The sequence below is a fragment of the Vipera ursinii genome (genome assembly GCF_947247035.1).
Source record: "Vipera ursinii genome assembly, chromosome: 7".
Classification (NCBI taxonomy): domain Eukaryota; kingdom Metazoa; phylum Chordata; class Lepidosauria; order Squamata; family Viperidae; genus Vipera; species Vipera ursinii.
The window spans coordinates 34,394,877-34,422,827 of NC_139521.1; the positions used below are offsets into that span (position 1 = coordinate 34,394,877).

A 27,951-nucleotide genomic window follows, 5' to 3' on the forward strand; every position below is an offset into this window, starting at 1 on the left:
ATTTTACTAAAATTGATTCTATGAAAACGGAATTTCTTCTTGAAAAATGATTATCTTCTATTTTTAAAATAGTAACAGTTACACTTAATCATGAACTCATTTTAGAAGATTTCATTTGATTAATCATATTCCTAAATTTAAAGTTATTTTCCTAAAAAACTACAGAACTAAAAATCTTATTATATAAATCAGTATATAATAGTCATTAAAATTACTGCTATAGTTAGTTAACCACTAATGTACTGTAATTGTATTAAGAAACTTTATAATTAATACCATAAATTAATCTTAAAACACCAACTCATTATGTGCTATTAATTTTAACAAAATTAAATCAATGTATAAATTAAGGAATAATGCTTGTTTTTATGTGCCAATACTTTATTATATTTCCATAACTTTAATAAAATATTTTATTATCCAGAATAAAATGGACATATGATTTCATCTTTAAGTTAGGGATATCCTGCTTGAGGACACCCTGCCCCTTCAGAGCATAAAGAAAAAAATTATTTCCTTGCACTTTCCAGCTCTTTCAAGACCTCATCCATGTTTGATGTCTGAAAAAGCAAGAAGTTTGTCTTAGACAGATCAAAGGATGATTAATATCAAAAGCTTTTCTGGTTCTCAGATGTGCCTCCAAATTATTGGGGACAGAAATAGATTTGGAGCCATATAATTATAATATACTTTTAGTTGAGGCAAAGACGCAGCCCAATGTCACAATCTCATTTTTATTTCCAGATGCAATTCTTCATACAGAGGCTTCCATGGAGAAACTGTGTGTACTGACAGAATCTCTTCTATGGATAGCAAGCAATGGAAGAGGCTGCTGAATGTTGGGAGAGGCTGTGATAAGCATAGGAAATCAAAGTAATGAGATGATTAGTTTTAATCCATCTTTTGGGCTAATCTAAATTACACAAGTAATTTACAGTGATTTATTTTATAATTCTGTAATAACCCAAAGCTACAATTCTATACCTTCATGTACCCATTATAAGTCTTTATGAATTCAATGATTTTACATTAGAGAAAACTAATGTAGGTGTGCAATGTACATTTGTGGTGTCACTGGATTACTGAAAATTATCTAATCATTGTCAGATGTAACTTACATATTGTTTTCTTAACTATTGTCAATGGTTTTCAAGTATCTTTGTTGAGATCATGCCTGCTGTGTGTAACATCATACATAATGTGATAATAGAATATGTAATTATTAGCTTGGTTCCAAAATGTTATACATATAATTTTATCTAAATCCATACAGCATATACATGTAAGGATCCATGTATTGTACAGAAGTTGAAGAACAGGGCTAATACTTGAATTTAATACTTGGGTATCATGTAACATAATATTTAGTAACTGTTAGTAACTAGATCTCTCTTTTCATACTGAGCCAACCCTCACTAAATTGTTTTGTGTGAGCAGGGGCGAAACCTTGCTTTTTATCCTGTCTGGAGCATCATTGGAACTATCCTGGAAGAAAACTTTTCTTGTACAAATTGTCCTAAGTATTCGTTTATATTCTCGTCGGAAATTCTGATTTAGAAGTCCATAAATTATAGCATTAAGGCAACTATTGAAGTATGCCATGTAGTAGCTAGAAACAAACAACCACTCTGGAATCTTGGAAATTATAGTTTCCGGACTGATAGCCACCGCAAGGCCGATGAAATTTAATGGAGCCCAACAGACTGCAAACAGTACAAAGACTACAAACATGGTGATAAAGTTCCTGAAGTCGTGTGGCTTTAGTTTAGGTTTGTAGTCAGGTTTAACTCTTCTCCGTACCTGGATAACGAGGATCCATATTCTCAGGTAACAGAATGTTACTATGGTTATTGGAAGCATGAAATGAAAAAAAACCACTGCTATGGTGTATGTGGAGCTCACTGACTGGGAGAAAGTACATGAATAAATCCTAGCATCATACTGAAGAGATCCAACAAAAAAGTTCGGCACAATGGCAACAAAAGTCAAAGTCCAGATTAGAATGACATAGCAGACAGAATTCTTTTCACTGTACAACTTGTTGTATTTGAGGCTATGGCAGATGTAGCAATATCGATTAATAGCAATGCCTGTAATGTTGAAAACAGAGCCAATCACACTCAGGCCCATAATAAATCCACTGAGTTGGCAGTGTATATATCCAAGGTTCCAGCCATTATGAAAGACAGATGTCAAGACCAGAGGATATGGGTAGATAGCTACGATCAGATCAGTGATAGCTAAGTTGACCACAAAAACATTTCCTGAAAAATAAACATAATATATTAGTTAATAACTGATAGCATTTTTTAAACACAAAGTTACATACAGTACAAGCTGAGTTGAAGATCAAAGTGTATGTGATATGTGCATGTATACATTCATTTCTCCCATGATAAATTTAAGATATGAATTCAACCCATTAGAGCCATAGTTTTGATCATAAAAAATGTTTGGTACAGCAACAGTCTAAAAAATGGTAGACACTCTAGGTCAGGGCTTTTCAACCAGTAGTACGCATACCACATGTGCTATGTTAGCACATGGCAGGTGGTACACTGCCCAGCCAAGTGTAGAGGGGGAGAGAATGAGCCAGCATAGGCAAGGACTTACTGTGAAAAGTCCTCCAGAGCTGCAAAGTGGCTGGGGCAAAGGAAAGGCCCCAGGCTCACTTTCGGCTCACGCCCCCCATGAGAAAGGAGGAGGAGGGAGTGGAGACAGGAGAGGCTATAAACAGAGGCAGTTTGGGTGGGAGAAGGAGAGAGAGAAAAAGAAGCAGCCTTTGGGAGGAGGTGGAGTCAGCTCTAGCTGTACCAAAGGGAAAGAAGGAGGAGGAGGGTGGGGGGAGAGGAGAGGAGTTCAAGCAGGCCAGCCATGAGCCGATCTACAACTTTTGTGACAGCCACCTGTGCTGGCAGCAGCAAATAGGCAAGAAATGCAGCAAGGGAGGGGTCGCCCTCCATGAGGAATGAAGAAAGGCAGCAATGAAGAAAGGCAGCATCAGCTGGAGGTGAGGCACGGAGGGAGGCAGATGGAGAGTGGAAGGATTCTTATGTGCTTTTGTGACTTTGAAGTTCTGGGATTTGTGCAATGTGGGCTTTGTGTTCTTAAGGAGTGTTTGGCAATTTCTATTTGGCTGATGGCCGATGTCTTGTGTTAGCTTCTATTGCTCTGCTATTGTTAGCTGTAAGTTTTGCTGCAAGGGATTTCGAAATATTTTTCTCCTGAATGGATTTTGCCTGTAGCATTCCTTTACGTATGAATGGAGCCATTTGGGGAGGCTGCCTTAGCTGGCAGCCAGTACTTATTTACGTTTTTTTTTCTTCCTTAGGTGCTGGCTGTGCTCCTTAACTTTCCTTTCTAGCCAGTAGCTAATTCTTAAAGGGGAATGTGCCTTTTTAAGCTGGTTCCCTCAGTGGCTTGTCTTTTTTTTGTCTCTTGAGGCTTTTCCTTGTTTGATGAATATATGGAAGAGGGAAAATATGGGAGGGGTTTTTCAAATTCTTTCTTCAGAAAGAGATGGGAATGAGAAAAAGGGAGGCAGGGAGGTAGGGAAGGAAGTCCCGCCTTAGAACTTGGCCACCAGCAGCCCTGCTATTGACTTTGCTTGTCAAAAGATTGCAAAAGGGGATCACATGACCCTGGGACATTGTGACCATCATAAGTATGAATCAGTTGCCAAGCATCCAAATATAAATCACATGACCCTGGGCAAGCTGCAATGCTCATAAGTGTGAAAAATAGTCATAAGTCATTTCAGTGCAATTGCAACTTTGAACAGGGTTTTTTTTTGTCATTAAGTTTTTGACACCTCGCCACGTGGTACTTGAATATTGCCATATCCTAAAGGTGGTACAATTGGTGAAAAAGTTGAAATGCCCTTCTCTAGATGATTAATGCAAGTAAGACACTATTGGTTGATTATTTGAGGGCACTATAAAGACTATGTAAGATTGTTATTCTTACTTAAAAAACATTGCTTTCTATAGATCAGGGTTTCATTATATTTCATTCAGTAGAAGTTGTTAGAAAAATATTCCCAAATCTGCCTCTACATATATACATACATTAAAAATAACTCAACTTTTTCATGAAAATAAACTTGTGAAAACTATCTAGTTGGATAACACCATAACAATTTTTGATGCTGAAATATCCAGTCACACAGAAAGTATTTGTGAGAAATCCAAGACAAAATATTTTTTAAAAAAAAATGTATAGAAAAGTCTTCAGATTCCTTAAAAAGGAAACCTTATACTGGGATAAATTATAAAATCTAGATCTTGAAAATTCACTAAACGAAGATAAACATAAAGGTAAATTACATAAATTATTTTGAAAATTAAAGTTCATTAGCATCCATTAGAGGAAATTGAGTATGTTTATATAATGAAAACTGTAAATGAAATTACATTTTTTTAACCCAATGGATAAAAATTCACCACTGCTAAAATAGTCAGGAACCTACTTGGTCACATGTATTGAAAGCTATTCGATCTCTCTTAATATATAAAGAAAATAATATAGGTAGATATTCAGGATTACAAAACTATTAACATAGTCTCATTCTGCTTTAATTATCCTAGTTCAATTTGGATAAATGGATCTCCAATCTTTAGAGCACATAATGATTGACTGAAAATAAAAACATTCTAGCAACTCCCAGGAATATTACATTCTTTTCACAATTCTTACATCTCCCTCAAATGTGAAATGCTTGCCTATATAATCCAGATTCTATATATAAACCTATGCTAAGCATATGTATAAAAATTCATGTGCTTATTAAATGGTAATTCATAAAGGCTGTCGGGATTTAGTTCTAATAGTGCAGGTGGCTATATAAAAGGATGTGAATGGCTTTAAACTCAGTGTTCATTTCAGCAGAAAGCACGCGTACTTCAACATATCTGTCCATCTAAAAATAGGCCATATATTTTATATTATTAGTAATTTTCACATAGGTCTATTTTATTATCTTAGCAATTGACTCTATTTAGGAGACACAAACAAGCTTTGTTAACCAAACAACTGATCCAGATAGGCATTTAAGAACCAGGAACCCTACAAATGTGTTCTGTAAACCCCATTCCCATTCTATTGATGGTTTTGTATGTAATCCAAGGTAATATGATTTGTGATTGTGTTATAATCAGTGTTCATGATTATAAAGGGATTGCATTATAGCGATGTATGATTTCAGTTATATTCAGAACAATCTCTTGAGTAATTATTAGTAAGATGTCTGTGTTACTGCAAATAAAGCAGGTCACAGAAAGTAGAGCATTACAGACTGTGTACAACCATATTCAAATTGCAATGGCTATTAAACCACATTAAAGAGTTGCTTATGGTTATTATTTCCTTATTCCATAAATACTCTTTGGAGCAGTAATTTTGCAGCTTTCAGAAATTTTGAAGAAGTATGTCCAGGATGTAGGAAAAACTGTTTTACAAAATATTACTGTCTGTTCTTATTAAAGGAAATCTTGGCTATCTTGTACAAAATGAATTGGCTTACTCTGAACTAAGCTCATATTGATAAATTCTTGAACACTCTTTTCAAAGGTATCTCTTTAAAACAGTCCACATTTAGTTTAAGTCATGCTTATCTTTGTTAATTTAACAAAATGAATGCCAATCTGCCTTTAGTGAACTGTTGAACAAGGATTCACTCTCAAAACCAACTTTCCTAAGGAACTGCAAGACTTTACAGTGTTATAATTTGGACACTTGGAGGGATAAGAATCTTGTGGTTCTATCAAGGCTCTCGTCTTAACATGGCAGGTTGAAATTGAATCTTGAACAGAATAATTAGTCAATATAATCTGTAACGTTCAGCAAGCATTTAGCACTTTACAATTGCAAACTATACCCTCAACAATAAGAGTAGATATGACAAATTCTTGTTATATAAAAAAATCTGTCTTTGTAGTAATACTCAGAATTAGGATGTAGTTTTATATTTCCATTTATAAGTGCCCATTACATTTATCAGTCTGCAAGAAGTATATTGGAAAAAAAGAGGTATCTGCTAAGTTATTTCAGACACAGGAAAGGTACACTTTATCTGATTTTACTGATGGCATGTGAAACCCATTTATGCTAGAAGTACAAAAGGTTTGCTGAGATTGTACACAAAGTAAATGACAGTAGGTTTGTACCAGTGTTGAATCAAAGTTTCCTGTTTGAATTGTATTTTAAATTGTGCAATATTAATAGATATAATGATTATGGATGCATGTGTTTAATACATTATTAATATGTATATGTATCACATATTAATATTAATATGTATTAATATATGTATAATATATTATTGTATATATTAAAATACTTTTAAAACTTCTATAGTTGAATATAAACTCTGTTCTATTAGAGAAATTAATCTTCAATCTCTTTGAAAATTTCCTCTGAAATTTCTATACTCTCTCTGACATTAATTCAATAATTTTCTCTTATTTTTTTAATAAAGGTAACTTTGAATAATTCATTACAGGATTTCTATAGCAGAAAACATTGGCCATTTAAAAGAGCTGTCTAACTGAAGAATACCACTAAAATATTATGAGAACATGTATTAACTGAATTGAATGAGGAACTACAGTTTCAGATTGAAGAAATAAATAAATTAAAATCACAAACATTATAATATGCTTCCAGTCTCCTTGGAACTGGGCTGCAGATTTTGCTCCTGGCATTTAAACTTACAACTCTCTGTTAACACCTTGGTATTTTGCTAAAGGACTTACAAATAATTCATTGCTGTATAAAATATAGAAGGATTTAGGGGGCTGGAGGCTAAAACATATAGGGAACGGTTCCTGGAATTGGGTATGTGTAGTTTAATGAAGAGAAGAGTGAGGGGTGACATGATAGCAGTGTTCCAATATCTCAGGGGCTGCCACAAAGAAGAGGGAGTCAAGCTATTCTCCAAAGCACCTGAAAGCAGGACAAGAAGCAATGGATGGAAACTAGTCAAGGAGAGAAGCAACCTAGAACTAAGGAGAAACTTCCCAACAGTTAGAACAATTAACCAGTGGAACAACCTGCCTCCAAAAGTGGTGAATGCTCCAACACTGGAAGTTTTTAAGAAGAGACTGGACAGCCATTTGCCTGAAATGGTATAAGGTTTCCTGCCTGAGCAGGGGGTTGGACTGGATGACCTCCAAGGTCTCTTCCAACATTATTATTATTATTATTATTATTATTATTATTATTATTATTATTATTATTATTATTATTATTATTATTATTATTATTGTCTCTTGCTCCTGATACAACAAATAAGCACAAAAATATTTACAAGAAAGATATATGAGAAACTTTAAATACAGTCTTACTAGAAAGAAGATGTAGGAATTTGCATAAGATACTAAATACATGATGTTGTCAAGGGAACCTCATCTTGAATTGTAGGACTTTTATTCCCTTTAGAGTTAGGGAATGAAGATGAATGTGACAAAAACTTCTTCTTTTGTCTGAGAATTCTTGTTTTTAACTAAAAGAATGGTCATGGAAAACAATCTTTCCCCCAGAGTTAATGTGAGGTGACCTTTCTTTTTCCATCTTTAAACTTCCTTGTGCACATTCATTATGTATGTAGTGATCTGGATGCAAAAATCCATCCCTTTAGCAGAAAACATTTAGAGATAAATTAATTCTTTGGCATTCAAACAAAAGAGGAATGCTTTCCAATATTAACTTATTTTTATTTATTTTAATACATAAATAAATTATTTTTTTTAAAAAATAGTTTTATTACCTGATAAAAATGAAATAAATGAAGTAACCTACATCAAACTTCAGCATTAAAAAGGCAGAAAATACATCTGGACATGATGTTCAACACAATATATTTTTAACTTTCACTGATTAACATCCTTCTTACTGTAACTCCTGTTGATTTTATCTGGCCAGTTACACATACTTAGAATTATAGAAGTGGAAGAGTTCTTAAAGGTCCATTGAATCCAGTATGTATTTGCCACAAGGAATCTAAAACTTGAAAACCTACTTAAACGTCTCTGAATATATAATGAGTACTGAATAAATGATTGTTAATAAATTGTTGACTCATTTACTCATCATGACTTCTGAGGCAGCAGAAAACAAAAAATGTTACATACTTATTGAAGGCAACAACACTAACATTTTAGCCAAGCTATAGAGGTCACAAAGAATTCCTGTTACTATTACTAATTCTTTAATCAAGTCAAAATTTATATTTTCTACAATTTCTTAATTAAGCAAAGAGTACAAAGAATTTTCAATTTAAATTTCAATTACATAGAAGCCAAGGGAAACTTTGTACACTTTAAATACAATATGATAGGAATGAATCAGACTAATAGTTTAAACATATAACCTCAAATATAAAGTCATTAATATATGTGAGGCCACTGGGGAATATTATTCTTTATTCATCATCAGTGAAAACCGATGATGCTCAATTGTATATTGCCACCTTAGGCCAAGTCAAAGATACAATGGAAATCCTTACCCTGTTCTGGAAGCAATAATGGATAGTTGTATAAATATTAATGCTAAATATTACTTAATTTAGACATAATTCCAGAGTTAGATATGGAAGGGATTCTCCTCCACACCCATCCCAGTTGATCAGCTTTGCAACTTGGAAATCTTTTTGGATCAAGAAATAATGCTAGGAAAGCAGGGAAGTTGTGAGTGGTGTGCTACTGTCACATGCTATACATTGGTCTACACTGCAAAACATCTTGGAAACTGCAGTTGATTAAGATGTGGTAGGCAGGATGTGAATGGAACACCACTGATAATTCCCTATCATTATTACCAATGGGTTTGCAGAACAAATGTATGACATAATTTTGACCTACAAAACTTTATAGAATTTGGATTCTCCAAACAGAAACTGCCTGGCCACGTGTGCATAAAAGGAGTAGATGCTCAGGACATGGGCCCAGTGATGGTGTTTCTGTGCCCTGAATGTCACTGGCCTCATTCCCCAGGAGTTTCCGTTACCCTTTTAGCCTTTCACAAGGCAATTGAAGACCTGGCTGTTCCCAGGTAAAATATTTGAAACATATTGATTGTAAACACTGTAAGCCAGACATGTCAAACACAAGGCTTGGGGGCCGGATGCAGCCCGCGAAGTGGTTTCATGTGGCCCGCGAAGCCATCCTGGAAACAGTAAGGAAACAGCTCCCTCTGTCTTGGCCCCGGCCCCGGCTGGCTGGGAGCCAATGTACAATTTTGTGGTGGTCATCTATGCTGAAATACATTCAGTCTTAGCTCCATCTGGAAACAGTGAGGGCCGGCCCATGCTGCGTCGGCCCTGCCCCGTGGGTGCACGCTGGGGAGATATCACCATTTGTGAGGAATGAAGAAATATACCATCGCCTGGAAGTGGCCAGCAGATGGCCCTGCCTACTTCGGGCAGGCTAGGGGCTGGGCAGTGTTGTGCTTCTCTTCAGATTCATGCCACCTGGCTCAGCTTCATGGCACTGTGAGGAGAATGCTCCACTGTCTGCCAAAACTGGGCAGGCTGGGCAGCATTACACAGGTAACATCGGCTCTCACGCTGCTCATGGCAACTCCTCCCACAGAGCCCACCAAGCCGGATATGTGAAGTAGGCGAGGGCCATGTGCTAGCCACTTCCAGGCGATGGTGCAATTCTTCATTCCTCACAAAGGATGACACTTCCCCAGCTGTGTTTCTTGCCTGTTTTTCTCCCTCCCTCATCTCAAATATTTTCCCACCACTCTGTTCTTAGGAAGGAAGGAAGGAGAGGGAGGGTCTGAGGGAAGTCCTACCTTAGTCCTGCCCTGCTGCCCTTTCAGCATCCCCTTGCCCCCTCCTCCTGGCCTATCCTGGGGGGTCTCCCATCCTATTGCTAAGGAAGCTTTGGATACAAAGCCAGGTCTCCTCACATGGAGAGGGAGTGGGCCTCCCTCTTGATTTTGCCCTCCTACCCATCATGAGCAACCTGGCTAAGGAGCGCAAGCACAGCAGCAGCAACCTTGAGGAGGAGGTAAATGCAGCTGGGCACCTCCTTGGGGAAGTGGGGCTGGGCTTAGTGCCGTGGGTGCTTGAGGGCTGGGCTGGGCATTTGACCTCCGCGCCACTGTCCAGCCCCCTCCCCATATGGCCTGAGAGGAACAGTGAGGCTCCTCCAGGGGACCATGCCTTGGCACTTCCCCGGTCCCATCTCCTTCTGCCAGAGATCCTCAGATCTGTCCCACTCCTGCCCAGGCCCCCATAGGCACCCTTGACACGAATGATGTAGAGCTGGCCACGCCCACCCAGTAGGCCATATGCACTCCAGCCACGCCCACCCAGTAGGCCATATGCACTCCAGCCATGCCCACCCAGTAGGCCACACCCATCCTAGCCACACCCACCCAGGCCCCTGAGGGCAACCACAATGCTGATGCGGCCCTCAATGAAATTGAGTTTGACACCCCTGCTGTAAGCCGTCCTCAGAGAGGCATATGCACTAAATGTAATAGAAATTGATAAAGAAGCAATTAAATCTAATTTTAAATTTCTCTCATAATTTGCAGTTTGATTGTGAACATCCACATATATCAACCGTGTAATATTAAAAGAATTGCAATGTTAAACTGTAACCTGCAGAATAACCATCACTATTTCATCTGTTTGAGATTCCATGCTTTGAATGCAAAACTACTTCATAAGAACTAGTATCTTTCTGTTGTATTTCTGGCAAGTGTCCATAGTTAGATAAGTGCCCTCAAACAATGATCCCATGATGTTTTTCTTTTCTTCATTTCTACTTTTAGAAATGAAGATGCAATTATTAAAGATATTCATATGCTACACTTCTGAAGGAGGAAGAAAGCCTGTCAAGACAATTTATAAGTAATATAAATAATGATAAAAATGCACAATAAAAGGCATGACATTGATGCTTTAATTTTAGTTTTCTATATACCAAGATAATTTTTCATAAGCAGTCATTTAATACCAACATTTAATTGCTTCATCACAATTCCTCACATTACTTTTTTTTACTGACTTGATTCAAAAAGTGGGCTAATAAATGTTTATTTGATATTTCAGTTAATTAATGCTGAATTAATTCATCATTTCCAGGACCAATGGAATGTTCAGAGAATATTAACAGTGCAGCCCTCTAGATATTCAAACAATTAAGCTTTGAACAATACTTTCCCCTGCCGGGAACAATCTATAATCTTCAAAAATCTGTAACCTGAATGAAGCCCAAGCAGCATATACTGTAACATTCTTTATTTAAAAATCTCCAATATATCAAAGAGAATTCTCCAAAGCACCTGAAGGCAAGCCAAGAAGCAACAAATTTGTAACAAAACTTTTCCTTTTCTAACACTTTTACTACTCATTTCTTAAATTTTAAATATAATTCTTATTAAGAAGGAAAGGACTGAGGCAAACAACTAATAATTTCATAGATTCACACTCAGAAGCCATCTGATGGAGAAATCATTTGAGGAAATTATCCAGTAATTCTGTAAGTTTTCTCTCTTTCTAATCACACTTTACAATGTCGGTATATGAAGCAAGCTGCTTTACACTGAAAAATAATTGCCTCATGAGGGCAGAAATGGAAATGAGTGTGGTGATTTGACTTACTGTCAACTAATCATATTTGATAAGAAGCCATATATTTAGGCTTCTTATCAAATATGGCTTTAGGATGCATATTTTAAGACAGGCATTGCTGAGAGTTTGGAAGAAGTATAGACATAAGCTAAGCAGCAAGATACCATTGTGGGCAATTCCAAAACACGCAATAGAAAATATACATGCTGGTTTCAAACATGATGTGACTACGTACAAGGAAATTTTAAGCCTGGAAAGGAATGTTTGGTGTTTGAAATCATATAGCCTCTTGCGAGAAGAGAAGGTTGTTCAAACTTGGTTTCAATATATTCAATTACAGGCCAGGTGGAAAGAAGACCAGAAAAATGGATTTACAATGACTGATGAAAATTTGATAAAGCAGATTAGAAATCAGGGACCAGCACATATTAAACGGATATATCTTGCATTGATAGAGATTGACTCGGAAACAGAGCTTGTTAAGGATTGTATGATAAAATGGGCCCAAAACATCCAGGAAGTTATTACAATGGACACATGGGAAAAGATTTGGGTGAGGAACGTAAAATTTACTCAAGCTCAAAAGCTAAGAGAGAACTTTTACAAAATGTTTTATAGATGGCATCTAGATCCTAAAAAGCTTGCAAGTATGTATCCGAATTATCAGCCTAAATGTTGGAGGTGTGGTGATGAAGATGCAACATATTTTTACATATGGTGGACATGTAAGAAGGTTAAGGCTTTTTGGATAAAAGTCTGGTGGAATATGCAGAAGATTTTTAAACAGAGGATAAAGTTTTGTCCGCAACTTTTTTTGTTGGGAATAATTGCAGACGCTACAGTTGTGGACACCAAGCTGATGTTGAACTTAATTACGGCGGCAAGACTTTTGATAGGCCAATATTGGAAGAAAGAGGAACTGCCGACCATAGAAGAGTGGACTTTAAAGGTTTCCGACCTGGCAGAGATGGCGAAGATTTCGGCCTATTTGAAAGATCATTCGCAAGAACGTTATATTATGGAATGGAGAAAATGGATTGAGTTTATCCAGAACAAGTATAGGGTTAAGAAGTTTTATGTAGCATTCGAATAAGTCTTCTTTCGTGTTTTTTTCTTTTTTTATTCTAGTTTTTTATATATATTTAATATTGTTAAGGTGTGTCTTATCCTATATAAGCTAGAGAGTGATGGATTTTAGAATTTATAGTTGTTAGTATATGGTTGTTTATGATTGCCTTTATATATATATATACCTTGTATTTAGCTCTGGGAAGTCGGGGGGGTGGGGGTGGAGGGAGGGGAGGAGGGAGGGAGGTTGGGGGGAGGTAGGGGGGGAGCAGGGAGGGGGAAGGGGGGTTTTTTAAAGGAAAACTGTATTTTAAAACTTTTCAATAAAAAAAATAATAATATGGATTTTATTTATAACAAGGCAAAAAAGTCTACCTTAAGGTACTATAATTCAATTAAAAAACTGAAGTAGAATTTTATCTTTTGATTAATTTAATTTTAAGGTGAAGGAGTAACAGAATGAAAATAAAATTTAAAAGGCAGAAATCCTCACCCAAATGACCCAAAATGTATACTATAGCAACATATATTTTCAATGAAACAGGCCTCTTTCCTGTTTCAGGTGGGGCAGATAAAGGCACTTTCAAGTTTTATTTATTTATTTATCAGTGTAAGCATCCTATTTTTGTGGGGTTGGGAAGAGGCTATTTTTTGAAAACCTACACCCCTAAACTAGTGGTTTTGCCACTGAATTGCAATATCCTACAGTGGAACTTCTTTAACAACTTTAAGATTAACATAATGAAATCTGCAAATCTGGCTTCCTGTTCCTAATTTGTGGGATCAATGGGGAAATTGTTCTTTTTCCAGTTGTGATTGGGGAAACCTGGAAAAGTATCAGGACACCCAATATTCCATAGATGGGAAGCTGGGGTTGAGTTAGCTGGAAGTTTGTGATAAAAAAGGAAGTGAACCACCAGTTTCTGTACATGTAGTAATAAATATAAACAGCTCATTACAATATACCAGAGCCACAGTACATAAAACCCTCCCCTGGAAAAAAAAGAAAGAATATGGACTAAAAATTAAATGAAGACTCATTCTTAGGGATATATATTTCCCAGTTGTTAAATAAGCAAAATAATAATAAAAATGTCAAGGCAAATATCATTCTTCCACCAACAGTGGAAAACAGAAGTCACAGGTTCTTTTAGTGTTTTGCTTAGAATTATTTTTGAGCAAATTTGCTAAAAATTGATACCCTTAAATTCTGCTTACAAAGACAATTGTCAAAAAAACAATTTACAGCACCACTGGTAGTTTTGCCAAACTTTCCCTACAAAAAAAGTGCTTAAGTAGCATGACAAATGTTCTAATAGTGAAGACATATGTATTTCAACCCAAAATACATGTACCTCAGTATTTGTGTTTTCCTAACGTTGAAATTTCTTATTAAGAAATAAGAGAAATATACAGACTCTTAAAGTATTAGTTTGGCAGGTCATTTCAAAAATATGTAATTCAGGATGCTTATCCTTTTTTCCAATGATTATTTAGCTCACTAGTTGTGATCATTCTCAGACTCTTGCATTACTATTTGTGGGTGACTGGGAGAAGGGAGTCAGAAAGAAAGGGCTCCATAATATAAATAAATATCCTATTGCATCCAGCTCTCAGATCTCAATTTCAAAAATTGATGGAAAACCTTTTTCTAAATTCAATAGTTTTCAGACATGGGAGCTCTACTACTTCAAAATTCCCAGTCACCAGGGCTTGACTGGTCACACCGGAAATTACAATCTCAAAAAATACAGAAGACCATGTAGGCTAGGAAGGTTTGATAAAAATAAGGAAGCATATAAATGTCAGGAAATAGTACTTTAATATTCAGTAGGTTTTGTAATTGTTGAACACCTCCCAGAGTCACTTTCCATGAGATGGTCAGCCATATGAATTTGATTAATAAAGCAAATAAATGACTATGATACAAATTTCACAAAGAATGGGAAAAACATTTTTGAAGTTTTTTATTCTCCGCCTGCAGAGAAATTTAAGATGCAATTCTATGCACATCTACAGACATGTGAGTCCCATTTAAATACAAGGGGACTTATTTCCTTGTAAACAGATGTAGGAATTGCAGTCTAAGATGGCTAACTCCCACCCCCTCCATATATGCAATTTGCTTACCCTTCACGCTACCTGATGTAAGGCAATTCTGAAATACAAATGTTCACTTTCTTCTCATGAGATCCTGAGTTTGCATGTAAGTAGCTGGTCTTCTAAAAGTGAAAATGTCCTTCTGATGGTTCAGATGTCTCCTCCATTTTTGCTCCAAAAGACATCTGCAATAATGACAAGGACTTTTTTACTTCAAAATTCAAGGCAACAATCGATGTATTTTTTATTACATTGGAAGCAATAAAAAATTTGAAATCTACTTCAGTTCAAAAATAGGGCACCAAAAACAATGAGGGTGAAAGTGATAATTTGATTTTCTGAAGTAGATTAAAATCTAGTATCTGGCCTTTCGTGTTTCAACAAATATTTATGTAAAAAAGGGCCCTTTGTTAATAAATTAAACTGCTGTTCAAAATTTCATATTTGCTTCAGAAAAAAAAATCAGTTCTGCAAATGCTAGTCAGCAGGATCTGTCTATAATTCCAAATATAGACCTCGATTTCCTTATTAGGTTTTAAACGGTTGATTAGAATTACCTTAAAGCCAAGCTCTGCAATCAGCAGAATTATATGATGCAGCCCCTATTTACACTACAGATGGTAGAGTGATGTTTGAAGCAAACATATATGAAAGCATTTAAAAAGGAGACATATCACTTAAGTTCTAAAATGGTATCCATCAATGACTGTTTACCATATGTTCCTACTAACTGTAGTATTCACTTCAGGGCTGTACAAAACACTTAAAAGGTAAACTTCACAAGACATCCAGAGACAACTGGAATAGTTTTCAATGTATTCACCTAAACCTTGAAAAAAATGTGGCTGCTTTAATGATTCAGAGAGCAAGACTTTGTTATGCTCCCATGTATCATGAAGCACCTCCTTTGAATCTTTTGTGTACTCCTGGTATGTTTTGACTCATGTTCCCATTCCTACTATTTATGAAGACTTGATACAGATGTTATGCTTATTCTTTGACAGTTATCATTCACAAATTAAAGATTGGCCTTAACCTCTCCAGGGACTATTCTCTTCCCCCCCCCCACTCCTCAGCTTTAACTATGGTTAAATCGTATCTGATATAAACTTTCAAATAAAGTTGGGAGTAGTTTTGGAAAGTAATAAATGCATTAAAGTTAATCAAGATTTTGGATTGATACAAATCCAGTTCTAAACTATGCCCTAAGAGCATCTGTGAAAAGAGAAAATTTGCACAAGGGGGAACATAGAATGAAGGCTACTGGTAAGCTTGTAAGCCGCCCTGAGTCTTCGGAGAAGGGCGGGATATAAATGGAATTTAAATAAATAAATAAATAAATAAATAAATAAATAAATAAATAAATAAATAAATAAATAAATAAATAAATAAATAAATAAATAAAAGATCAGAAGTGAATGTTTCCAAGGCTGCTGTCTGATTATGAAAGACTCATGGTTTTATTTATATTTACTTCAGTAATGTTTGCATAACAATGATTTTCTATAACTTATAAAGAGGTACACAGTTCACTCATTCATTCCCAACATTATTAAATTTGATTAACAATCTTCTTGTTTGGCTAAGAACAGTTTGGGTTTGGTAATACTTTGGAAATATTTCCCATATAGGACAGATGTCCTGGGAATATCAGTTCCCAACTTTGAATTCTACCTTATCCAGATTGTCCTTATAATAATGAGATAAATTAAAAGAAGCTGTAATTAGTGACTCTGAATATTTATATTTCAATGATGAATTGTGCCTTGAAAGTTAAAAAATGAGATTTGGAGAAGAGATTAATGCTGTTTTATATTTATAGCAAATATTTACAGAAGGAATGGAACAGACTGCTCTGAATAATAATTTAATCACACTTCCATATTTAAGATTTTTAATTTTTTCCCTGTTTCTATATTTGGGCTAAGAACTAATTATTATTTTCCTGAATATCAGTTTATATGTTAAAAAAATAAAAATAATAATTGCAATATAATTGGAGAAAAATCTGGATTAAAAAAAACAGTTTAGAAACCAAATAATAATATTTGTCTTAGTATACTGTGCCAATTGAATTAAGCAATCAGATAGCTGTTAATCTGTGTCAGAAGAAGTGTCAATAAAAATGGATATTACAATGGAAAGCAGCAATAGCATTCACCTCATCAAATACCATTAAATACATTCTGTTTCATCCAATGCTTTTTTTGTTTTTTAAAAAAAAGGTGCTGGAACTCACACGTCATACAACCCGCCTTGCCTACCCTACAAGGTTCCATCCAAAAAAGGTGCCAGAACTCTGTTCTGGGCGTTCTATGACAAAAAAAGCCCTGGTTTCATCAAAAGTTGATTAGTGTCATATGCCTATGACTAATTTGCTAAAAAAGTAAAATGGGATTGCAATTAGTTAATGGGATTGCAATTAGTTAATTCCTTTGCTTTATGCACCTTCTTTTTATAAGAAACTCCTTGTAGAAATATCTAAATATGCTACACTTCAGATTGGTTGTAGTTCAACTCTTGGAATTCTATATTAGCTAGATCAATTGAAAATTATGGAAATGGAATTCCAACTGAAAAGCTGGAACTTAGAGTTGCCCTAAATGTTATGGAAAGGGAATATGCTTATTCAAATGCTAATTGTTTTTCATATTTAGATGGCAAGCTTTAATTTCAAAGAATACCTGTATGTGATATGCTGCTAACACACGAAAAACCAACTTTGTTATCCAGCACGGCTAATGCATCATGCCACGCACAGACCCCATCCCGCTCTTATTTCTGTGAGTCCAGGAAGTCAGTGCTGAGAGACCTATCAAACCCTAAATCAGTCACAACATACTGCTAGACTGTTCAGCTTGCTCAATATAAGTATAAAGGTAAAGGTAAAGGTTCCCCCCGCACGTGCGTGCTAGTCGTTTCCAACTCTAGGGGCCAGTGTTCATCTCCGTTTCAAAGCCGAAGAGCCAGTGCTTGTCCAAGGACGTCTCCGTGGTCATTTGGCCGGCATGACTAGACGCCAAAGGCGCACGGAACGCTGTTACCTTCCCACTGTAGTGGTCCCTATTTTTCTACTTGCATTTTTACGTGCTTTCGAACTGCTAGGTTGGCAGAAATTTAAGTATAGACTTAGCCTAATTACTATTCAATTTTTGCAAAACTAACAAACAAAATCTTCATAATTATTAAACTCTTAGCTTTATCTCTGACTATAAATTACAAAATGCCAAATAAAGTGCAATAAGGACATAATTAGCACATGTGGAATCCTGTATGGCACCGCTGAATGGCAAAATATTTGAAATAACTACATCTGCATCCCCTTATATAGAAAAACCAAAGGTTTCAGGTGTTAAATACCAACAACACTTCATCTTATAAGAATTGTCTTTCAAGATATAATTTAATGTAAATTTCAGTCCTTTAATCTACAAAGTTTTCTCTTGATCAAGCATTATATCATACTTTAAAATTTTTACCCATTTAGATAAATCTTTGTTATATTAATCTTCCATATTCATTTTTAATAATAGTTTGTATACCTTAGCAATAACATGCTTGTCATTAGTACCTAAATCTAATTCAAAATCAGTTTTCTCATTTGTAAAACCAAAATGAGTCTTTAAATCTTTCTATTAACTGAACATAAGCAAACTATTGATAAGTATGACCCTCCATTTCAAATTCTTTTCCTGTTTTCAGTTTAGGTTCACTTTCAGAAGTCAGTAGGTCTGTGTAGGTCAATCAATTTTGTAAGTATTTCTAAAAAAAAGCTTATTGGGGTAACAACCATGGAGAAATTTGGGAATCTTATTTTATACCTATTCTAATCCTTCAATATGAAAGATTTGGGGTTTTCATGAGCTGTACTCCATAATCATCACAATTATAACAAATCACGGCTTGAACTCTCTTGCTTTGCATGTAATGAGTCTATCTCATATATTAGTTTCCCCTTTTAAGTTGCATTACTGAAATAAATGAACTTTTGCACGATATTCTAATTTTTCGAGTTTCCCCTGTACTTTCTTGAACAACATTCTTAGGAGATCTCTGAGAGATATCTGTCTTTTGATTTGAGTTCCGCAACTCTAGTTGCAAAAGTTATGATTGCTGTGAAGAGAGAATGAATTGTGGCCTTCTCTATATAGTGCATAGCCATTTTTTTTTTGCTTTCTCCTACCCACCCACTTTCTTCCCAAAAAGCTAAAAGAAATCCAGATATCCAAATTGCCATTTTCTTCAGCCATTTGGTAACATGATGGAAAGAATGAAGAAACAGATTGATTTCCTCAAGGTATCACTTCCAACTGGCCTTAATCAGTAACTTTTCCTTGAAGAGAGAAAAAAGGTGATCTTCACTGATTTACATTTTCTTTAAGAGGCATCTTTATTCATCTTCTGATCTATGTCAGATTTCCATCATGTGGTGAAGTTTTTCATAGTGAAAAAGTCAGCAAATAACTGTGATAATTACCCAGGTTCCATGTACTTATTCTGTAGAGTTATAGCTTCTTCATAAATAATACATTACAAATAAAAAGTATGTGCATGTGTGCATGCACATGCACATGCACACACATACACATATGCAGAAATGTACTATATGTATTTAATGTCTTAAATGCTTTAAATAACAATTAGAAACTGAAAAGAAAATCTTTTCTCACAAAACACACAGGACAAATAATACTATGCTATATATCCTGTATCCTCTGCACTTTTATCATATCAGTGCAACACAGAATTCATGTTGCTTTGATGAGTCTCATTTAACAGTCTTCTCATGAATATAAAGTTACATGAGATATGTAATTGAATAACTAAATACTCCTGAATTCAGAATTTGTAACAGTTATAGCTAAATGTTACAGTTTAATTAATAACAATTATTTAAGATGAGTCAAGTTTGCTTTTTAAGTCTCTTCTCTCAACAGTTCATCAGCTGCAAATGCTTTAATAAAAGAATCTGGCATTGTAAAGTAAAGGTACTAAAGTAAAGGTACTAGAGAATGAAAATATAAGGGACAAAATGGACAGAGAATTGAGCCTTGTCCAGTACCATCAGATGCAGTATGCTATTAGAATCAGGGGCTTAAAAGAGAATCCTAAAGAAGACTTAAAGCAGATGATCTCTGAGGCTTTGGAAGCAGTACTGGGCCAGCCAGCATCTGTAATAGAGGGAAGTATGGATAAAATCTTTCGTGTAAATTCATGGATTGCAAGGCAGAGGAAGTTACCTAGAGATGTGGTGGTCTATTTTACAAAGAGAGCAACTAGAGATGAAGTTATTCAAGCTGCTTACGATACTAAATTTGTGGTTGCTGAGCAAGAAGTCCTGGTTTTAAAAGAGATTCCTCCAAAGATTTTAAGGAGAAGGAAAGATTTCGCATTCCTTGCACAGGAACTTAAGAAATGTGATATCAAGTTTAGATGGGAGATTCCAGTCGGAATGGTGGTGATGCATGAAGGTAAAAGATATCGTCTGGTTACTGTGACTCAGGCACGTGATTTTTACAGCAATGTGTTAAAAGCAACCCCTCTATCACTTCTGGAAGCTGCAAAGGGATTTGGAGAGGGAAAGCCTCAAGACGCTGAAGCTAGACAGACAGAGGAGAATGGTGCTGGAGGGGATCAAGTTACAGTCTCATCAGCTGCTGCTGGAGAGCAGAGGATGACGCGTGCCACTTTAAGACGAGCGAGACAAGAGCAAGAGCAAGACCAGCAGAAAGTAATGGAACTTCCAAAGCGTACTTATAGTGAAGCTGTGGCCCAAGGAAGCCACAGGGGTCATTGCAGACGTGCTCCAAAAGCTTCGGGATGCCAAGCATGGCGACTAAATTTCTAACTTGGAATGTTAATGGATTAAACTCACCACAGAAGAGAAGGAAAGTTTTTCAATATTTAAAACAATTTAAGACTGATGTTATTTGTTTGCAAGAAACGCATATTAGGGTTATGGACCAAAAGTACTTATCGAATTCAAGGTTGGGTACGCAATTTGTTGCTTCTGCGATGAATAAGAAAAATGGAGTGGTTGTCTACGTTAAAAGTACTCTAACAGCGGAACTAATTGACGTAGATAAGCAAGGAAGATATGTTATGATAGATTTGCTGTTAGAAGGTAAAAAAACGCTTCTAGTTGGACTGTATGCTCCTAATCAACAACAAGCTGACTTTTTTAACTTACTACACACAAAGGTTACCCAATTGGATTATAAATCTTTTATTTTTATGGGAGACTGGAATGGTGTCTTAGACGTACAGATGGACAAAGCTGGTTCTTTTAAGCGTGTCCCGAGCCATGCTAGATTGCCTAAATCTTTTTTTGAAATGAAGGACGATTTGGAACTGCGAGATATTTGGCGTGATACACATTTACACGAAAAGGATTATACTTTTTTTTCTGATAGACATCAATCTTTTTCCAGGATTGATTTTATTTTGCTGACTAATGACTTTTTTTCTAGGATTAAGAAGAAAATCCTTAACCTAAATATCTTAGGTTAAGATATTTTAAAAAGTTGCAAAGAATGGATTTTTTAGCATATTGACATACAATTGTGCTGCTCATTACAATGATAATTTCTTTATAAATACAAGACTTCCACATCTTACGCTGAATATAATTATTCTCTTAGTACACCCTTGACCATAATAATGAAAAGATAATTAGAAAAGCAATACCTGAGATGAAGACAAATAAGCAGATAAATGTGACAGTGCTTATGAAATGTGGTCAGAAGTTCTGAACATGCCATAAAACAGAGGTCACCAAACTTTTGGGCACCAGGGACCAGTTCCGTCGAGAAAATTTTTCCAAGGGCCGGAGAGTGTGTGGTTTTGTGTGTTGCCTGCATCCCACAGATGACGCTTTGCTTGTTTGTACAAACCGGTTGCTGGCATGCCACAGCCCGGTACCAATCCATAGCCCGGGGATTGGGGACCTCTGGCATAGAAGACTAAAGAAGTAGAACCTTATTTCTAGCAAAATACCAGTTGTAGCCTCGTCATATCTCCCTCAGCCACAATTTCCCTCATGTTCGATAGATCTCAGCTGGTTTCATTCACGATACTTTAAAGCAGTGATTTTAACTTTTCTTCACCATGGACCCTCTTTAAATATCTTTTGTGGCCACGGATCACCAAGATGTAACTCAAGGTTTAAATCATAACATTTCTTCAAGCCTTCACAGAACCCCCCTTGGACAACATTGTGCTCCGCAAGGGTCCACTGACCACAGGTTGAAAACCACTGCTCTAAAGCATTTTCTATTATTTTAGCCACAGTAATGTCACACATTGTGTATGTCTACAAATAAGCTTGTGATAGTGATATTCTGAATTACTGAGACCTATCCTTAAAAACTTGGCATATATGCCTGAGAACAGTAAACTCTGAAAAGAAGTCTTTATGTTTTTGGAATTTTATTATGAAAAACTATAGAAAATGGTCTCTTCTATTCCAAATAAGTTACTCTTAGGTTGATTAGAATTTTCTTCAGTTACTCTTAGGTTGATTAGAATTTTCTTCATCTGGTCTACCTGTTCCAAACAACAGTCACTTTCTAAGATTATAAGCACTGGCTACTCCCAACTATGTTATCTTGAATAGTTTAATAGTTCATTGCCGTATTGCCCCAAGCTCTGCAGCTATCTCTGACCATGCTATCAAATTTCAGTAGCAATTTTATGCCATTTCTGGATAGAAAATGAAAGAGAATGGTTGTGTGTGCTGCACCAATAGAGTATTAACATAAATAATTGAAATATATTACATCTATCCCTGAACAAAACCTATAAAAACATGGAATCCTTATGTGTTGTCCAGGCTTACACACTTTGGAACATCATGTCATTACATCATTCGCACAATCCAAAAATATTTAGTGTGATTCTGACTATAAATATTCTGACTCTCCACTCCTCTGCAAGCTGAAAATACCAAGCATGGAACAATAATGTTCCTTTAAAACAAACTTTTTTATAGTTGATGTGGAAAAAGATGGATTTAATGGATTCAGAATGCCTCTCAGCTGATGAACTTAAAGAGGCTAGTGATTTATTTTTGAGCTCAGCAATGCAGGTAAATACAGAAACTAAATTATTCACTAATTCTGTAAACAATACATTTTAATATACTATATTTAATAAGTTATTCCAATCTTACGCTCAGAAAATACTATTTTGTGGAGAAAATATTGGAGTACAACAAATACTACCTTGAACTCTTGGAGGAAAGTAAGATTATAAACCTAATATATACAATTATGCACGGAGACGGCATTGGTCGCTCTGGTGAATGATCTCTGGAGGGCTCGGGATAGGGGATATTCCTCTGTCCTAGTCCTATTAGACCTCTCGGCGGCTTTCGATACCATCGACCATGGTATCTTGCTGCGGCGTCTCAGGGGATTGGGAGTGGGAGGCACAGTTCTTCAGTGGTTCTCCTCCTATCTCCTGGGACGCACGCAGTCGGTGTTGGCAGGGGGGCAGAGATCGGCCCCTAGGTCTCTCGTTTGTGGAGTTCCTCAGGGCTCGGTTCTCTCGCCTCTCCTGTTCAACATCTATATGAAACCGCTGGGTGAGATCATTCGTGGTTTTGGAGTTGGGTATCATCAGTATGCCGATGATACCCAACTTTTCTTTTCGACCCCAAACCACCCCAGTGATGCCCTTGCTGTGATGTCCCGTTGCCTGGAGGCGGTTCGGGTCTGGATGGGGAGGAACAGACTTCAACTCAACCCTGACAAGACTGAGTGGCTGTGCATTCCGGCATCCCGGGACATTCAAAATGTTCCATCTCTTTCTATGGGGGGTGAGCTCTTACCCCCCGTGGATAGGGCTCGCAACTTGGGAGTCCTCCTAGATTCACGGCTTACCCTGGAAGATCATATAGTGGCCGTGACTAGGGGGGCTTTTGCCCAGGTTCGCCTGGTGCGCCAGTTGCGGCCCTATCTGAACCGGGATGCCCTGTGTACGGTCACTCATGCGCTCGTGACCTCTCGCCTTGACTACTGTAATGCTCTCTACATGGGGCTTCCCTTGAAGACCACTCGGAGGCTCCAACTGGTGCAGAATGCGGCCACGAGAGTTGTCTTGGGAGCTTCCCGGTACTCCCATGTTACACCTTTGCTCCGCGAGCTGCATTGGTTACCAGTTGTCTTTCGGGTGAGGTTCAAGGTTTTGGTAACGATCTTTAAGTCCCTACATGGCATGGGTCCGGGATACCTCAGGGACCACCTGCTGCCGGCATCAACTCCCCTCCGCCCTGTGCGTTCCCACAGAGAGGGCCTCCTCAGGGTGCCGCCAGTCAGGGAATGCCGACTGGTGGCCCCCAGGGGGAGAGCCTTCTCTGTGGGCGCTCCGGCATTATGGAACCAACTGCCGGTGGAGCTCCGGATGGCACCAGACCTCCGAACTTTCCGTCGTGACCTGAAGACCCACCTATTTGAAATAGCTGGTCTGGCCTGACGGGGATGGGTTTTAATAGTTGTTTTAGATTTGTTTACTGTTTTTAACTGGGCATGGGTTTAACCTTTTTTAATTTTTGTATTGTCTTTTTTATATATGCCCTGTGAACCGCCCTGAGTCCCCACCAAGGAGAAGGGCGGTATATAAATTAAATTAAATAAATAAATAAATAAATAAAATAAATAAACTTGCCTCAGGAAGGAAATAGTTTCACATAGGAAAACAATATACAGTTCTCATTCAAACAATTGTACATTCTACCACTCCAAGTTGTTATGGTTATATATGTAATTCCTGCTTAACAATGGTAATTGGGACTGGAAGTTTGGTCCCTAAGCAACGTGGTCTTAAAGCACTTGTGTCACATGACTGCATAGCTTAGTGATGGCACTCCTGGCAATCCATGTTGTTATTGGTAAGTGAAACTTGTGGATCATTAAGTCACCACCTCCTTGTGACAGTTCCCAACAAGTAAAGTCAATGGAGAAGTGAGGAAGAAGTTGCAAGTCCCAGATGGGACCAGGTGAATGCTAACCAATTTGCTTGTATGCATATAGTATATACCAGTGGTGGAGAACCTATGGCTCTCTCTGTGGGCACGCACACACAAAGGCCCCAGCCCTGCCTCCCCCCATGGCCCCATCCTCACCAGCAGCCCCCTGGAGGAGAGTCGCCCCCCAGGCGCAGCCCGTGCAAAGCAACGCAGCCAAGGACATGGCAATGGCAGCGGGGACAAGATTCCACCCTCGTGCCCCATTGCATGCAGATGATGCGGGGCATGGAAGAAGGCCTGGCCACCATGGCGCTGCTGGGCCACCTGGGCAATTGGCAGGCCATGGAGGTGGTGGGTGGCCCTTTGGGGGCAGGGTGGGGGGCAGAACAAGGGTGGTTTTTGCTCACTCAGTCTATAAAAGGTTTGCCCTCACTGTTGTATACAATAGAATGCGCTTGTATTCATTTGCTCTGAGAGAATCAGTTCCTATTGCCTGAGAGAATCAGTTCCTATTGCCTTTTATTTTCAATATCAAAGTAAAACTTTGTTTCCACTTGGTCTGTCCTTCTGTCAGTACTGTAGAATATACATGCAGAAATGTGTGTGTGTGTGTGTGTGTGTGTGTGTGTTTGTGTATGTGTAGAGGGGCCATGCAGAAAGGGCTGCAAGAGAGAGACAATGAGAATTCTATACTGCAAATGGAAATTCACTTTGTAACCCAACACGTTATTTAATATAGAGTTCCAAAATCTAAAGTCAGTGAGGTGGCCTCCCGCCCACAACAAACGAACATAATATTGTTTTCGGTACTCCCCACTAATAAAAAGAACAGTAGCAGCAAATACCTCAAAGAAAGGCTATATCCTTTGATTGCACTCTGGTTATGTAATAATTACCTTGTGGCAGTAAGGAGGTGATTTATTCTAAAACTTCCACAAATTCTGGAAAACACTGCAATATGTTAGGTGCTCTTATGGACACCACAGGAAAAAAGATGTGCTTCCCCAGAGTCACCTGTCAGGTTTCATCTGTCCAGATTGTTAAAACACTGCGTAAGAACAACTAACATTCCATATGACAAAGCTGGCAAGACATTTCATTCAGAGCATCAACTAAAGATTGGAATTCTAGAAGGGGGTGTGGAAATACATTTGTCTGCTTTGCTGACGCAATTCCCTGCACGTGTTTTCTGTTCTCTGCACGTGTTTTCTGTTCCTTCAGCAAGCAAGGTTTTTTTCTTAATGAAAGTTTAAAAGGGCCAGAGAGATATGAGCGATTAGATTTAGAATACGTTGTGCACCAACTTGATAAAGCGAATAAGGAAAAAGACCTTGCTTTATTAGATAAAGCATCAAAGAAGGCAGATTTTCTTAAGAGATTCTCTTCTTTAAATACACCCCCACAAGAAGAAGTAAAACTTTGTTTAGCTGCCTGAGAATCTCCCAATGAATTAAATAGTCAGAGGAAAGGCCAAAGAATTGGTTAGCATTGAATTGGCTGCACCCCAAACAGGCAAGGAAGCAACATATTCACTTTGTACAAATAACCACTATTTCTTACCCTGGATTAAATAACATAGAGCGTGATTTAACTGACCATCTCTCTTTCCATTTATTCATCTAAGAGAGAATTTTATTCTCTCTCTCTCTCTCTTGCCTGACTGCATGACTCCAACTGGGACTGGATCTTACAAATTACACTGAGCATGGAGTTTTATATAACAGCCTAAAACCTGGTTTCTGCTAAAAAATATATCCTTGTTTACTCTCCCATCTCAAGTGGAGGGAAAAAAAAACATTTCAGACCCTTGTTTTTTGTCACCCACTCTGAAGCTGATGCTTTGCATAGTACAGGGCTCGAGAATAACAGCGAGGGCAACCTGCAAACCTTGGAAAACGTGAGCACTTAAAGTCCATAGAAGAAAGCAGGGAGATGGGTTACACGAGATGGGTTCATCCTATGGCAGACATGTCAAACACAAGGCCCGGGGGCCGGATCCGGCCCACGAAGTGGTTTCATGTGGCCCCGGAAGCCATCCTGGAAACAGTGAGGGAACGGCCCCCGCTGCCTTGGCCCTGGCCCAGAGACCTTCCTCCTGCCAGAGACCCTCAGATCTGTCCCACTCCTGCCAGGCCCCCATAGGCACCCTTGATGTGAACGATGTAGAGCTGGCCACGCCCATCCAGTAGGCCATACGCACTCTAGCCACACCCACCCAGTAGGCCACGCCCACCCTGGCCACACCCACCCGGCCCCTTGAGGGCAACCGCAATGCTGATGCGGCCCTCAATGAAATTGAGTTTGATACCCCTGTCCTATGGGAAGGTCATAGGAAGAAGGGTGTCACTCCAAACTTCCGGGGAAGCTTAGCTTGAGCTACAGAACCTGCCTTGCAGCAGCCAGGCAGAGTCCGGAGAATAAAGAGCTGGCGGCTGGATGGAGCCTAGTTGTACAGGAGTGCTCGCCAGATTAAAGAGGGAGGGCGCTTGGGGAGGCAAGCGATCAAGCTTTCTGGGGGAGGGGGAGAAAAAAACTATTGGGCCCCTCGCAGTCAGAAGAAACGCCTTTATGACTTGCAGGGGAATATTGTCCCGGGTCGGAGTGACCGTCGGGCCACCTCAACCCTCCCGATCTCCACTCCTCTCCCCGGAGTCCCGTCCGGAGGGCGGCTGGGTTGGCTTGCAACTTTCTTGCCACCCTCCTTCGGCTTCCCGTTTCTCACCAGCGTTCCTCAGCTTCTTGTTCCTATACACGGAAAGGATCACCAGCAAGTTGCCCAGCAGGTCCACCGCGATGGTGAAGATAAGGATCGCGGCCAAAGTGGAAGCCACCCAAGGGGGCCTGTCCAAGGTGAGCTGGTCCTGCGGCCCTGAGCCATTCAGCCCGCTCCCATTGACTGGCATGCCGAGGAGACGAGGAGCCGCTCACCGGACGTCCATGACAGCGATGCAAACTTGGACCACGGAACTTCGCCCCTTTGCTCTTCCTTATGGGAGACGCTAGATGTGCACGGGGTTGGGGTGGGAGGATAACGGCATTACTCCGTCTCCCCGTCCCTTGGCAGACGAGCCAACCAGTGGCTGCCCCTAGCGCCGGACGCCTCCCGTTGTCGTGCCCCCCATCTCGTTCCCTTACTCAGGCGTGGACGTTTCGCCGAAGTCTGCATGTGCCTCGTTGAGCTATTTTTATAGGAAACCCCCCCCCGCTCCGCCTCCTCGTGCCCTTTCGT

At 38.3% G+C, this 27,951-nt stretch overlaps 1 protein-coding gene across 1 annotated transcript; it reads right to left on the reverse strand.

Moving 5' to 3' along the window:
- Positions 1–1,395: 1,395 nt before the first annotated feature.
- Positions 1,396–27,868, reverse strand: MTNR1A (melatonin receptor 1A; the record flags this gene model as incomplete). The annotated part of the gene is made up of 2 exons (XM_083367045.1): positions 27,445–27,868; positions 1,396–2,264 (listed from the first exon to the last, which is right to left on the reverse strand). Exons 1-2 carry the CDS (start codon positions 27,623–27,625, stop codon positions 1,396–1,398), a joined length of 1,050 nt encoding a protein of 349 aa, XP_083223171.1. The 5' UTR covers positions 27,626–27,868.
- Between the last annotated feature and the right edge of the window lie 83 nt (positions 27,869–27,951).